The sequence below is a fragment of the Equus caballus genome, chromosome 15 (genome assembly GCF_041296265.1).
Source record: "Equus caballus isolate H_3958 breed thoroughbred chromosome 15, TB-T2T, whole genome shotgun sequence".
Lineage (NCBI taxonomy): Eukaryota > Metazoa > Chordata > Mammalia > Perissodactyla > Equidae > Equus > Equus caballus.
The window spans coordinates 82,945,446-82,958,032 of NC_091698.1; the positions used below are offsets into that span (position 1 = coordinate 82,945,446).

Sequence of the window (12,587 nt, forward strand, 5' to 3'; positions counted from 1 at the left end):
TGTTGCCCAGGCAGGGGCCTGTGTGTGTCTCTGTAGTTATTTGTGTCTGCCGTATTTCCAGCAGTGCCTCTGAGCTATGTGATTTTGCTTTTGCCTTTTTAAAGTTTTCTAATACCCACTTCCCAGCTGGGACACAGGTCAGACAGGCCACGCCCTAATTTACAATAGGGAAAATAAAAGCACAGAGAAGGTAATTGACTTGTTCAGGGTCACACAGCATGTCAGGAACAGAGCCGTGATTAGATCATTGAGCCTGCAGGATGCAGCCCATTACTGTGGGCTCAGGGCATTTTCCCACCACTCTGGGCTTGCCATTAACAGGTTTCCAGGGCCAACTCCAAGCTTGAGGGCAGGCTGGCTCTGGCACAGAGGGCAGGCACCTGGGGCCCATGGCCTTTCCAGCCACACTTGAAAGGCTGTTTGGACTAACTGTCAGAATGACAGCTCCACACTGGAGAAAATAACCCCACTGTGTTGAACACAAATCAGTTGCTGGGAAGAGAAGTTCAATTCAGAAGGAGAGTTATTCTGATCTTGTCCTTCTGATCTTGGCAGTACTCTTAGCAAACACACTTTTCCATATTTGTGTGCCCATTTCTCTCTGGCATTTTTGCTGTTTTCCCTGTCACAGTGACTGATGTTGATTCTGGAAATCATCCCCAAGAAGAGAAGAACAACAACAATGATAATAATACTGGCTAACATTTATTGAGCATTTACTGTGTGGCAGGAGCTGCTGCAAACCCTGTTCCTGTATTAACTTACTTCATCCTCACAGCTGTCCTAGGTGATGCTCTTAGACCCATTGTAGAGATGAGGAACCTGAAATCCGTGGTCGAACTGCTAGCCAGTGGCTGAGCAGTGATTCAGACTCAGTCTGACTCCAAAGCCCACGCTCTGAACAACTGCAGGCCAGACTCATTTGTTTTATGAGTTTCCAGTGGTTGGTTGTGCCAGGCACAACCCTAGCTATATATCTACCCAGGGAGAAGGAGCCAGGAAAAGTCAGGGAAGAGCCAGGGCTCTGCCACCACCTTTCTTGGGTGGGGGTTTCGGAAGCAGATTATTTGTCTCCACCCTCTGGGCCTGAGTTTCCTCATCTATGAGTTGGAAGATGATACCCACTGATGTGTTGATGATGTGTTGATGACCATGATGCATTTAGGACAATGCTCTTGACCTCACCTGGTCCTTCCCAACTAGTCTGGAACCTGGTAGAATGTTTTCTCTGAGCAGGCAGTCACCCCAAGCCCTGTTTGGGATATCCAGTCTTCTAAGGAACCCCAGTGAGGGTCACTAATCTTGGGCCAGGATAGTCAACCAAGCCCTGGCATGGTGGGAAAGAGTAGGATGTATCATGTCAACTCCAAGCCTCAACTCCCCACACCTGCCCCAGAGGGAATTCCCCACACTCTCTGGAACTTCACTGAGATTATCAGACTCAACCTGGAGCAATGTTTCTGGCCGGGGCAAGTGGGTGGCCTGAAATGGAAGTGACAGTGCCCTTGCCCTTCTCCATCCAGTCCTGAATGTGTCCATGCACAACCCATCCTCCCAAACCCACACAGCACACACCATCCTCCCTCCCTCTCTGACGCAGCCACACTGCATTTCCAGTTAAGCACTGCCAATCTCGCTGAGACATCCCAGGTTGATGTAACCCATCGAAGGGTGGCTTTAAGATTCCCTGTGTGTTGAGCAACAGCTTCAGGGGCATGCAGGTCCCCAGGAAAGGGTCAGGTGTCTCCACTTCATCCCCCGGATGGGTCATTGACTCACTGGGTATTGTGGGCAGCTCGCTTCCCCTCCCTGAACTCAATAATCTCATTGGTTTGGTGAGGATACTCTTCCTGCCAGGCAGAAACAGTTTTTTAAAAGTTTATTGTAAAATAAAACATGTTAGTTGTAAAATACTTGGGAAATCTAGAAAAGTACTCAGGAGAAAATAACTATTGCCCATAATCCTTCCTCTCAGACATTCAGAGATAACCATAATATTTTGATGTATTTTTTCTAGCATTTTCTCCCTTGACTCTATATTTTCAAGGAAATGTATAACACATATTTATCAAAAATGTTAACAGAGTTGTCACACAGGAAGGAAAAGAAGTAGTGTCATTTGGCCTGGAGTTTATACTTGGCAGCTCCAGCGGCTGCTGCCGAGGTCACATTTCCATGACTCTACCAATTTGTCTCTCTTAGAGTGGAATCAGGTGTCATAATTGCCAAATGTTGCGGGATTGATTGACCCACACACAGCCCGATTTGGCCATCCAGCCAATGAAATAACTGGCTGCAGCCCAAGAAGAGAGTTGGTTAGAGCCGTGCTTATCAGATGTTAAGGTACATAAGAATCACCTGGAGAGCTTTAAAAATGTAGATTCTGACTCAATAGGTGGTAGCAGGATGAAGGACCCAAGAGTGTGCACTTCTAACAGTTTCACAGGTGATGCGGATGTAGTTGGTTCCTGGACCACATTTTGAGTGGCAAGGGGTTAGAGGACTGAACCCACTCCCATTTCATTCAGAAAATAAGTATTGAGGTCCTACCATGTACCAAGCACGGAGAAGGTGATGATCAAAGGAGTTGACATTAGACCCAACTCTGTGTACCAACGTGCTCAACAATTGATCCTAGCAGCAATTTCCCAAATCTGGCCTGATCCACCAAGAGTCTTTGTTCTAGCACTTACCCCACCAGCTTCCTCAGGACTGACTGGCTTTTTGCTGAGCACTGATGTGCTTACAATAGTGGAAATCCTCTCAGCAAGCCCCTCCCGCTGCAAAGGTTTTAGTTGTCACATGAATTGTCAGTTGACCTAACTATGTTGCCTACCTCCTCTCCCTTTATTCAACCAGCCAAAAAGAAAGGGGCTTCTAAACTCAGCTCACCCTGGATCCTATGCCAAGCTAGGACAACGATGGGCTTCCAGAAGGTGGAAAATGCCAATGGCTTTCCTCCTTCCTGTCCCGGTGGAAGGCATAGGCAGAGCTACTGCAGGCATTTCCAGAGAGGCAGCAGAGGGACCTGTCTCTGCACCTAGGGCAGTGTTGGCTGTTTCAGGCCATCCCCTGATGAATTCCCCTGCCCCAGATGTGAATGATAATTAACAATGCCACCACTGCTCTGTGTTTACTCAACTCTGTCTGTTTACAACGTGTTCCATGCTCTCTCTTATTTTCTCCTCAAAACAGCCCTGTGAAACAGACACTAACATTACCCCATTTTACAGATGAGGGAGCTGAGGCTCTGAGGAAACAAGTGACTTGCCCAAGATCACACAGCAGAAAGCGGTGAGGCTAGGACTAGAGCCCAGGCGTCTTGATTCCCTGCTGCTGAGGTACCAACACCCATAAGTCAGGCTAGGTTCTCTGCCTCCACCCCCTAAAAGGAAAGGAAAAGGAAGGGGTGATGTGCCATGCAGGCCTCAGCTCAGCCCTGCCCTCTCCTTCAACCAGGAGTCCATCACCTGCTGGAACCTTCCATCGGGGTCCCCGGTTTAAAGCACGCTCGTGAAGGACACTTCGTGGAAGGTCACTTCCAGCTTCCAGTTAGTTTTTGCAAAAGAAGTGGATGTGGGATCCCTTCAGGGGGGCATAAAAAATAAAACAGAAAGATCTTAGCTTTTGGATTTTTAATCAGAGGAACGTGCAGGGCTTGGGGGGAAAATGATTTCTTCAGGGGGGTATAAATGGGAAGAGATGCTCAAAGTCAGTGACAGCTGGTTTTAATTTATAATTCTGCCTCTGTGTGAAATGCACAGAGAATCAGGGGGAAATGAGTAATAATTCACTAAGGTGCTGTCACAGCCAGGAAGCATTAGGGCCCTCTTTGTCAGCCTGCTGCTGCCAAGAAGCCTGAGACAGAGGAAGGACATGGAGAGCGGTGGGTCCAGCTGGAGAACGCCTTTCCCCCAGCAGAGATGTGGCCCTGCGGCTCTCTACAGGCTGGCCGGGGCTGTGGGTGCCATCACAATAGCCTGGAGAGGCTGCGCCTTCCCAGCAGCCCTTCTCTGAGTAAGCTGGGGATGCGAGCTCTCCCCAACCCTCTTCTCCTTCCCTCCTCCTTCTGGGGGAAGTTGGGAAATATATGGTCCTTAAAGCTGACTGTGGCCTTTTCAGTGGGACCTGAGGTCAATCTAATGTAGAGAAAAGGATAACAGAGCCCTTTATGCTGAGCCAACAGATGATATAAAGAGGCCTCAGGGACTGGGATGGTTGGTCAGGATAGGCTGGGTTATGCTGCCCTAATAAGCCGTCCTAAAATTTCAAGGGCTTAACAAAACATTTACAGTACCTTTCCACTGAAAGTTGGGGTGGGAGGGGCCTCTGCTCCACAGGGTCTCTCAGCGACTCAGGCTGGCAGGGCCTCCACCATCATACAGCAGCACCCCCTGAAATGAGAACTCCCCTTGGCCCCTTCAGCAGGGGAAGAGAGACTGAGAACTACACGAGGGCTTTTCAGTCTCCATCCAGGGGAGACGCACGTCACCTCCACTCACATTTCATTGGCCAGAACTACTCATGTGGCTTCCCTTAACTGCAAGGGGGTTGGAAAATAAAGGGGAGCAAACAGGGGTGATTTGAGGGACCCAAAACAACTCCAGGCCAACACTACCACTGGCATCACCACATTCTTGTCAATGTGTCGACCGTTAGAAATGTATTCTAGTGAGTTACATGTTGGCTTCTCCCAGGGTCACTTTCATGGTGGATCAGCATAAAGAGCACATAATTTAGAAGCTAGAAGATCCAGGTTCAAGTCCCAGCTAGGTTACCTGTTGGCTGTATGACTTTGGTCAGGTTGCTTAACATCTCTGAGCCTCTGCTTTGTCGTATATAAAATGGGTTAACTATACGGATTCTGTGGAGTTACTACTGTTTTATTTTCTAAAGATCAGAAAATCATAAACCAGCACATACACAAGTTAGAGATTGAGGCTTCTCTTCATTATGATCAGTTTCATTAGACATCAAGGGTCTGGCTGGAGAGCTGTTCCTAATAACAGTAATTTGGTCACGCCTGGCTAATTTTACTTGACGTTGGCCTATTTGCCTTTAGCAGTCCTGGAAATGACCGTGCCCCTGTCTTCTCCCTGCAGGTAAACTGCCTGCTGGTTTTTACTGCAACTTCGAGGATGGCTTCTGTGGCTGGACCCAAGGTGCAGTCTCGCCCCACAGGCCCCGATGGCAGGTCAGGACCCTAAAGGATGCCTGGTTCCCGGACCACCAAGGTACTGCCACTCTCTTCCCTTCCCGCTGGTGCGCACCTGGATAGAGAGTTAGGGCTCCACCCCAGGGCAGCTGCACCTCCCCTCACCCTGCAAGGCAAGCCCAGGAGGCTGCCCAGAGCTTGCCCTGGGGTGCTCACATACAATTCCCTCTTCTGTCCTGCCTGGGTTTTAGAATGATTGAATCAGGCCAAGGTAGATGTCACCTTTTGTCCCTTAAAATGAGAACTTTGATGAAGGATTAGCTGCAAGATAAGAAAAACAGAAACAATAATAATAATCCATTCACTCAGCAAGTGTTTGCTGGGAACCTACTCTATGTCTGGCACATAATTCATGAAGAGGTAAGGAAAATGTAGCCCTCTTTATGATTGGGGAGACTGAGGCACAGGGAGACCTGCTGTCATTGGCCCCAGGGCTGTGCCTGGGAACCTTGCCCCACACCTGGGCCATTCCATACAGCCCAGGCTCCTCAGCCATGCCCCACCCCCACCCCCAGCTCAAGCAGGCAACTCCTGCCCTGCTCACGCCAGAGCCCATCCTCCCACTACCCCTGCCCCACTGCCAGAGGGGCCGAGGGCCTCCACACACCCAGAAAATGGCCACTCACACCAGGCTGAGCTGACTCCTCACCTTGAAACAAAGGCCCTGGCCTGGGGTTAGAGGGGTCTGTGAGGCCAGCACAGCTCTGAGAGTCAGGCTGCTGGAGAGGCCAGACCATCCAGCCATGTACCCGGCCTTGGGCTGTGCCGGATGCCTAGGTCTGGGCAGGCCCTGGGGCCCCCCTTCCTGCAGGATGGAGCTAGAGGGTCTCTCTCCCCTTCCCTTCCCTGCATTTGCCTGCTTTTTGTGGGGCTAGAGACCCTCATACCAAAATCCCTCTCTTTTCAAGCAAAGATCACACATCCTATGGATTCTTTTAAGAATTAATAATAATACTAATAAAAGTGTGAGTGAGGACAAAATCCAGATCGACCACTGAGGATCCCAGAGCAGCGTAATTCCGTCCCTGGTCCTCAGAACCAGCTGCATCTGAGTGCGTTGGCTTTCAGCCCCATTAGAAAGAAGCCTGAGTTATGCAGCCACAGGAGAGTTCTGCAGGCCCTCACCAGATGTGGAAGCCCCAGGGCTCCTGCTTCTCCTCCCAGCCTCCCCCTAACCCTCTCTCCACCCTCCCCCACCCCCGCCACTGCATCATCCTCAGCACCTTGTCAGTAGGAGCAGAGAAGAGAAGCAGAGCTCAAAGCTAGCCGTGAAATGTGGAAAGAGTAGAAAAGAGTGAAGGTGGTAGAGAACACCGGAGAGCAAAGAGCTGGCATGACTGGAAATGGGGAGGGGTAGCCAGTGTGCTTCAGGCTCCTCAGCCATGCCCCACCCCCACCCCCAGTTCAAACTGGTACCTCCTGCCCTCCTCACGCCAGAACACATCCTCCCACTGCCCCTGCTCAACTGTCAGAGGGGCCGAGGGCCTCCACACACCCAGGAGATGGCCACTGGTTGATGTCTGAAGCCCAGTGTGCTTCAGGCTGCTCCTGGGCTACAGGCTAAAGCTGGTGACCTTGGGAGATCAAGGATGCCACAGCCCAGACATATGGTGCTGGGATATCCCAGGCCATTTGAAATGAGACCTTTGCGTGAGCCAAGTTTTATTGACAGTGGCTAGTAGGCGGTCTTATCCACAGTAGGCAGCAGAATCCAGCATCCTCAAAGATGTTCCTAGGCTAGAGAAGAACGGTACAGAGTCCATTAACCCTGCATCCTGGGTTCCTGCAGTGCATGATGGGGGTGCATTTTTGACTCTTCCTCTCTTGCCCCAGGCCACGCCCTGTTGCTCAGCACCACGGACGTCCCCACTTCTGAAAGTGCTACGGTGACCAGTGCTACGTTTCCTGCACCCATGAAGAGTTCTCCGTGTGAGGCAAGTCCCCTTGTTCCTCTAGTTCTCTGACTTCTCCTCCCACCACTCACCTTGGGCACTTTCAGATGGACCCAACCTTCTGAGCAAAGTACCCTGGATGGTCGGGCTGCTTGTTCTCCTGGAGGGGGGACAGGAGGGCCATCTTTGCTGTCTTCCAGGCAGAGTACCCACCAACATGGTACCATCCCACCTACAGAGAATCTCACCTTAAACACTCAGACTCAGCCACACTGAACTATTTGCAATAGGAGCTAGATTTAAGCAAACCCAGAAAATAGTTTCAAGGCGTAACAGGGGAAGGTAATAGTGATTTACAAGAGACTTTCCACAGAATCCTTCTTAAAATATCAAGCTCTTGTAATACATTTTAAATTTTAAAGAACGTCACATTTTGATTTGCATAAATTTCACTAAGCCATCCACGGCATTCGGTGAGATATCTCCAAAGCTGCTTACCCAAATGGTTGCTCTAGCTGTTCCTCTTTAGTGTGAGGACTGAGGGACTGCTGCTATGTTTCTTAGCCTAAGGTCATAGTCTCTAGGGAGTGAGAAATGTGCTTAAACCCCAACATGGCCCAGTGATTAAGCTCGTGGACTCTGGAATCAACTACCCAAGTCCAGGCCAGGTTCCCCCACTGATTGGCTATACAATTTGTTTGGGCAGTTAATAACCTCTCAGGACCTCAATTTCCCCCCCTGGAAAGTGGAGACAATAAGAATTCCTACCCCAAGGAGGTGAGGATTAAACAGGTTAATATGTGTAAAGGGCTTATCACAGCGTCTGGCACGGAGTAGGCACTACTGTAGTTAGCCAGCAGTGCCTGGCACCCTGTATCAACATACGAAAGCAGAAGGGAGGATATGAGGACCAGCCAAAACTCAGACTCTGCACTCTCAGAGGGCTGGGCCACGCCTGTGCTGCTTTGCATCTCCCCATGGCACTGCATCAACATCTTGCAAGTAGTAGAAAGCCAACACATAGGTTAGATCTGGCCAGTCCTCTCTTTCTGGAAACTCACAGGAGAAATTCCTTTCTGGCTTCGTTTTAAGGATAGCTATCTGCCCTCTGAGCAATTTCTTTTCTTTCATGTTGTGGACAGTATGAAACTGACTGGATTCGCTTCCCCTTCGCTGCCTGGTAGAAACCCCGGGAGGGGGGCTTTGACCAGCAAAGGTGCAGAAACAGGCTTTCCCTGCTAAGGGGCGCAGGCCAATTCAAGCCCTTCAGGCTCTTTGTGAGTAAAAACTCACAGATGTAAATAAGAATGGAAAAGATGTATCAATGAATTTTTTTTAATCAGAAGAATGGCCAAATTAAATCTGAGTCTCCCCTTTTGGTAAGCAAATCAGGGTTCAAGATGTGCCGTTTGTAGCAGCCTCACTCCTGGTTCCATTTTCTAACTCAACATTGGCCCCGTCTTTCTGACCCTCTTCTAGTTTATCTGAATGGATTTTATGTATCTCTGTGAGCCACCTTAAATCCTTTTTGGAAGAAGTCAGGGCACAAATAAATAGATTCATTACATTAAATTGTATTTGAGAAACCACGCTGTCTGATGCAGATGGTGGAATTGCACAGTCATCGCTGATATTTCTCAGGTGCCTCAGAGCAGGCACCTAGAAAGGAAGGCTTCTCAACGAAAATCTAAATGAGGAGAGAGGGTTGGCCCAGCTGAGAGGTTTGGGGGTTGGGGGGGGATCCTTAAAAGCATTTGATCTTTAAATTTACTCTTCACTGGATTTAATATGAGCCTAATTTCAGGAAAAGAAATGTCAAGGTAAAAATGATATTTTTCTAATACTTCATCATTTCTCTAATAACCTTTGGGTTGATCAATAGCTTACAAAGGTGTTGTGCTTTACTGGCCTGTTTTATTTTTCCTCCAGTGCAATTTGCTCTGGGCTATTTCTGCTATTTCCTGCCCTTTTCCAGAACTTGGCTCGGCAGGAGTGATGAAGGAAAGGCAGTGAGTCCGTTCCACTCTCAGCTCACAGCAATTTCACATTCAGGTTTTCAGACCATTCATCTAATGCCGATGGGTCTTTGAATTCCCAGTGTTGGGGGAAATGTTTCCATCAGAAAAATAAATAACCAAAATAGAAATATGCATTTCCAGGTTTGTAAGCCAGCCATTTATTTCATTGAGATCCTAAATGCAGAAGGCAGGAAGTTGATTTCCTTCTCCCAGGTTGGCTGAGCGTCGGTGACAGGGAAATGGATGTTGTGTTGCTATGTGAGACTGTGTGAGGTTAACTTAGGGCCTTCAAACCCCACCAACCTTAAAGACGCCCAAGTGCAGGAAGGTGGACACTAGACAGAACCGTGGGTAAAGGTCTCTGATGAGGGTCAGGCCCATAGGGACTGGTGGCTGGCCAAGCTGAGCTCCAGGGCTAACACCCACCACCGAGTGTCTTCTCTACACCCAGACCAGTCCTGGTCCATGGGACCTCTAGGAAGTTGAAATAATTGCAGAATATCTCAAAATGGTTCCTCAAGAAACCCTACAATCGTCAGTTTATCTGACGATTCCCATAGTGGATTCCCATAGGGGAACTGGTGTCACCTTTGATGCATTTCCTTGAAAATTTAGCTACAACCTAACTAGTAGGTCTGTGCTTCTCCAGTTGCAGTCGCTTGGAAAATGTAACAAATGCAGGTTCTTGGGCCCCACCCCAGATATCCTGGATGACATTACTGAGTGGGGCCCAGGGAATCTGCATTTTAAACTCCATCCTCCATGATTTGGATACAGAATGTAACTTGAGAGTAATTAGCCATAGGTGTACTTGCCAATTGTGACCGAAATTCATTCTGAGCCCATGCTGAGAGCTTTCCTCCATTACCTGTGGTCCCAAATAGTGTGATGTAACTTACTTTTAGAAAGATGAGTAAGAGAAGAGGTTAGAACTGACGGGGTGGGAGAAGAGGCAGAGGAGACAGAAAGGACTGGGAGAGCACCCTCAGAGCCCACATGGAGCCAGGTCAAATGCCCAGTGACAATGGAGACATGGCCAGGGTGAGCCTTTGCGCCAGTCAGCTTCCAGGGCATTACAGAAGTATGCTAACCTCAGCCTCCTCCCTCTAGGCTCCTGCTTCCACCAAAGACCAGCTGCCTCTCCCTGGCTGGCCGCAGTGCAGGCACTGCCTCTTCCATCGCTCTGCACAGTTGCATATGGGGCATGAATATTTAAAGACCTCTGCCTGGCCCAGCCACAAACCAGAGCGGGTGTTGTGGGGTTTAGTTAATGCCCCCTCCTCCCTACAAGCTATTCTCTGTGGGAAACCGGGGAAGCCACTACAATATATTCAGATTTTATTTTATTTTTATTCTTATTTTGCTGAGCTCCAGTTCAAATAATTACAGTTGCCACCGGGGAGGGGAGCCTCGCGGTGGCTTTCATGTGTTCACTTGCTGTCAGACCTGCTCTGCTCGCGGCTGCCTCGGCTGGGAGACACACTCGGATGTGTCTAGCATTGCAGCTGCTGGTGATAAAGAGCAGGGGCGAGTGGCTGGGGCCGTCTCCGCCCCTCCCCCTGCCTTTCACACATCCAGAAGCCTGAATGTCTCAACAAGCCCCGTGTGGTTTGAAATTCTATTTTATTTGAATAGCCTGCCTGTGACTAGAATAATTTAAACCATGTTCTCAGGACAGAACAAGGCCTCGGGGGAAAAAGTGGGCTTCTCTCATTTTCTTTCCCACTCCAAAGCGTAGAAGCAGTTTTCCTTCTATGAGGTGCATGGAAGGGACCCAGGAAGTGGGATGTGACCCACTTCATTGGTGGTGACACCCTAGGGCAGGTCACTTCCCAGCTGCTGGTTTTCTGACCTTGCTGGAGCTGCAGCCACCTCTGTCCTCTCCCCAGATGTGTGTACAAAGACACAGATATACAACCACACTGGGATCCTGGAACACAGCCTCAGAGGTTGCCTTGCTGCCTCTGACGCCAGCCCTGTAGGTATGAAAGGGTCGGCTTAGATTAGCTGCTGGGGGCTGCGGAAATCCGGGCAGAATGTGACCAGCAGGGCTCCTCTGTGTCGGAGGGGGCTATCTGGCCTGCCTGGAAGGAGACCTCCCCTCGGCATCATTAAAACCAGCAAATATGGCCCAGAGGGACGTGGGAGATCAGCTTAGCATCTGGACTTGTCCTCTGCCATCCCTTAAGCCCTGCTCAAAGCCCCACTGAGAAGGAGCCCCAAGGTGGCAGGCCCCGGAGACTGGAGGCCAGGGAGTTTTCCAGCAAATTGTTCTCTGGTTGATTTTGTTACAGCTTGTCAGGGTGCTGGTGTGGTTCCTGGACAAAGGGCCCATCCTTTCCTGGGGATTAGGCGGGTGGGGGGTTCTCCAGCATCTCAGTATCACTCAGAAGCAAAATAGGTAAGAGTCATGGCTGCGTTGATGGGGCTTATTCCAGCTGGCCCCGCTCCCTCCCTGTGGGCAGACAAATAGGGCTTTCAAGATAAGAAAGAAGGAGGAACTTTTATGACTGCTGTGTTTTAACAGTTTATTACACTCAGTGGCAAAATTTCTTAAGAAAAGGAGGATAAGAGTAATAGTAATTATTACAGGATGGCTTGAGGTAGAGGAGAAAACAAAAGCAGAAAGTTCTTGCTTTATCAGCCGCCACCAAACCCTTGATAAGGGGGGGCCAAGGCGGTAGAGCTAGAATCTTCTATTCAGCTCACTTTAGGGAGCAGATCCTACATGTCATAGGCTTCCGTGCCCACGATGGGATAGGGGGGCAGGTCGAGGAGCATGCTGGGCTGCCCAGGGGATGGGAGCAGCCCATCTGGGCAGAGCAGGAAAGAAATGTCGCAGAAATGCACAACCACTAAACATAAAATCAAGATCAAACTTAGACCTTATGACTCCGAGCCTCATGCTCTTTCTATCACACTGGCCTGCCCCTGCTAGCGGGGTGGGGGGAGCTGACACAGGCGACACAACAGAGGGTACCTCCTCAGCTTCAGGGGAGTCGATGTGGGCCACAAAAGCATCCCTGAGTCCTGACATCGCTCTCACCTAACCCAGAGCCCCCACCTCACCCCTCCTCAGATTCTTCATCTCAGGAGGCAGGAAAGAAATACCGCCCCATTTTGTAACAGACCAGTTGCCCACTTAGTCTCTCCTCAGGCCAGGACTAGTCACTGGGTCTAATTCCTGAGCAGCTGAGGGGACAGTGCTCCTCACCTACGGACTCAAATGTTATTTGTGCCTTGTGTGAGCCTTATTCTAAGCTCCCAGTGCTCTCACTTATTTCAGCAAATCAGGCAGGAAATGCTATTTCAAGAGGCCTCGTGGCCTTGATCCTGAATAGGGTTGTTGTTTCCTGGATCCAGTCCACCTTCTGTGTAGAACATGTGCCCATCTGTGGAGAAGGAAACTGCACCCTTCCTCTCTCCCTACTCACCCTTTCTCCCCTGTGTCACAGCCAACCT

At 49.7% G+C, this 12,587-nt stretch overlaps 1 protein-coding gene across 2 annotated transcripts in view; it reads left to right on the top strand.

Moving 5' to 3' along the window:
* The window catches only part of ALK (ALK receptor tyrosine kinase), a 655,114-nt gene that overhangs the window by 531,037 nt on the left and 111,490 nt on the right, over nt 1-12,587 (top strand). For both annotated transcript variants that reach the window (XM_070235623.1, XM_070235624.1), the window contains exons 7-8: nt 5,103-5,234; nt 7,049-7,149. In XM_070235623.1, coding sequence (XP_070091724.1) covers nt 5,103-5,234; nt 7,049-7,149 — 233 coding nt within the window. The remainder of the gene's footprint in view (nt 1-5,102; nt 5,235-7,048; nt 7,150-12,587) is intronic.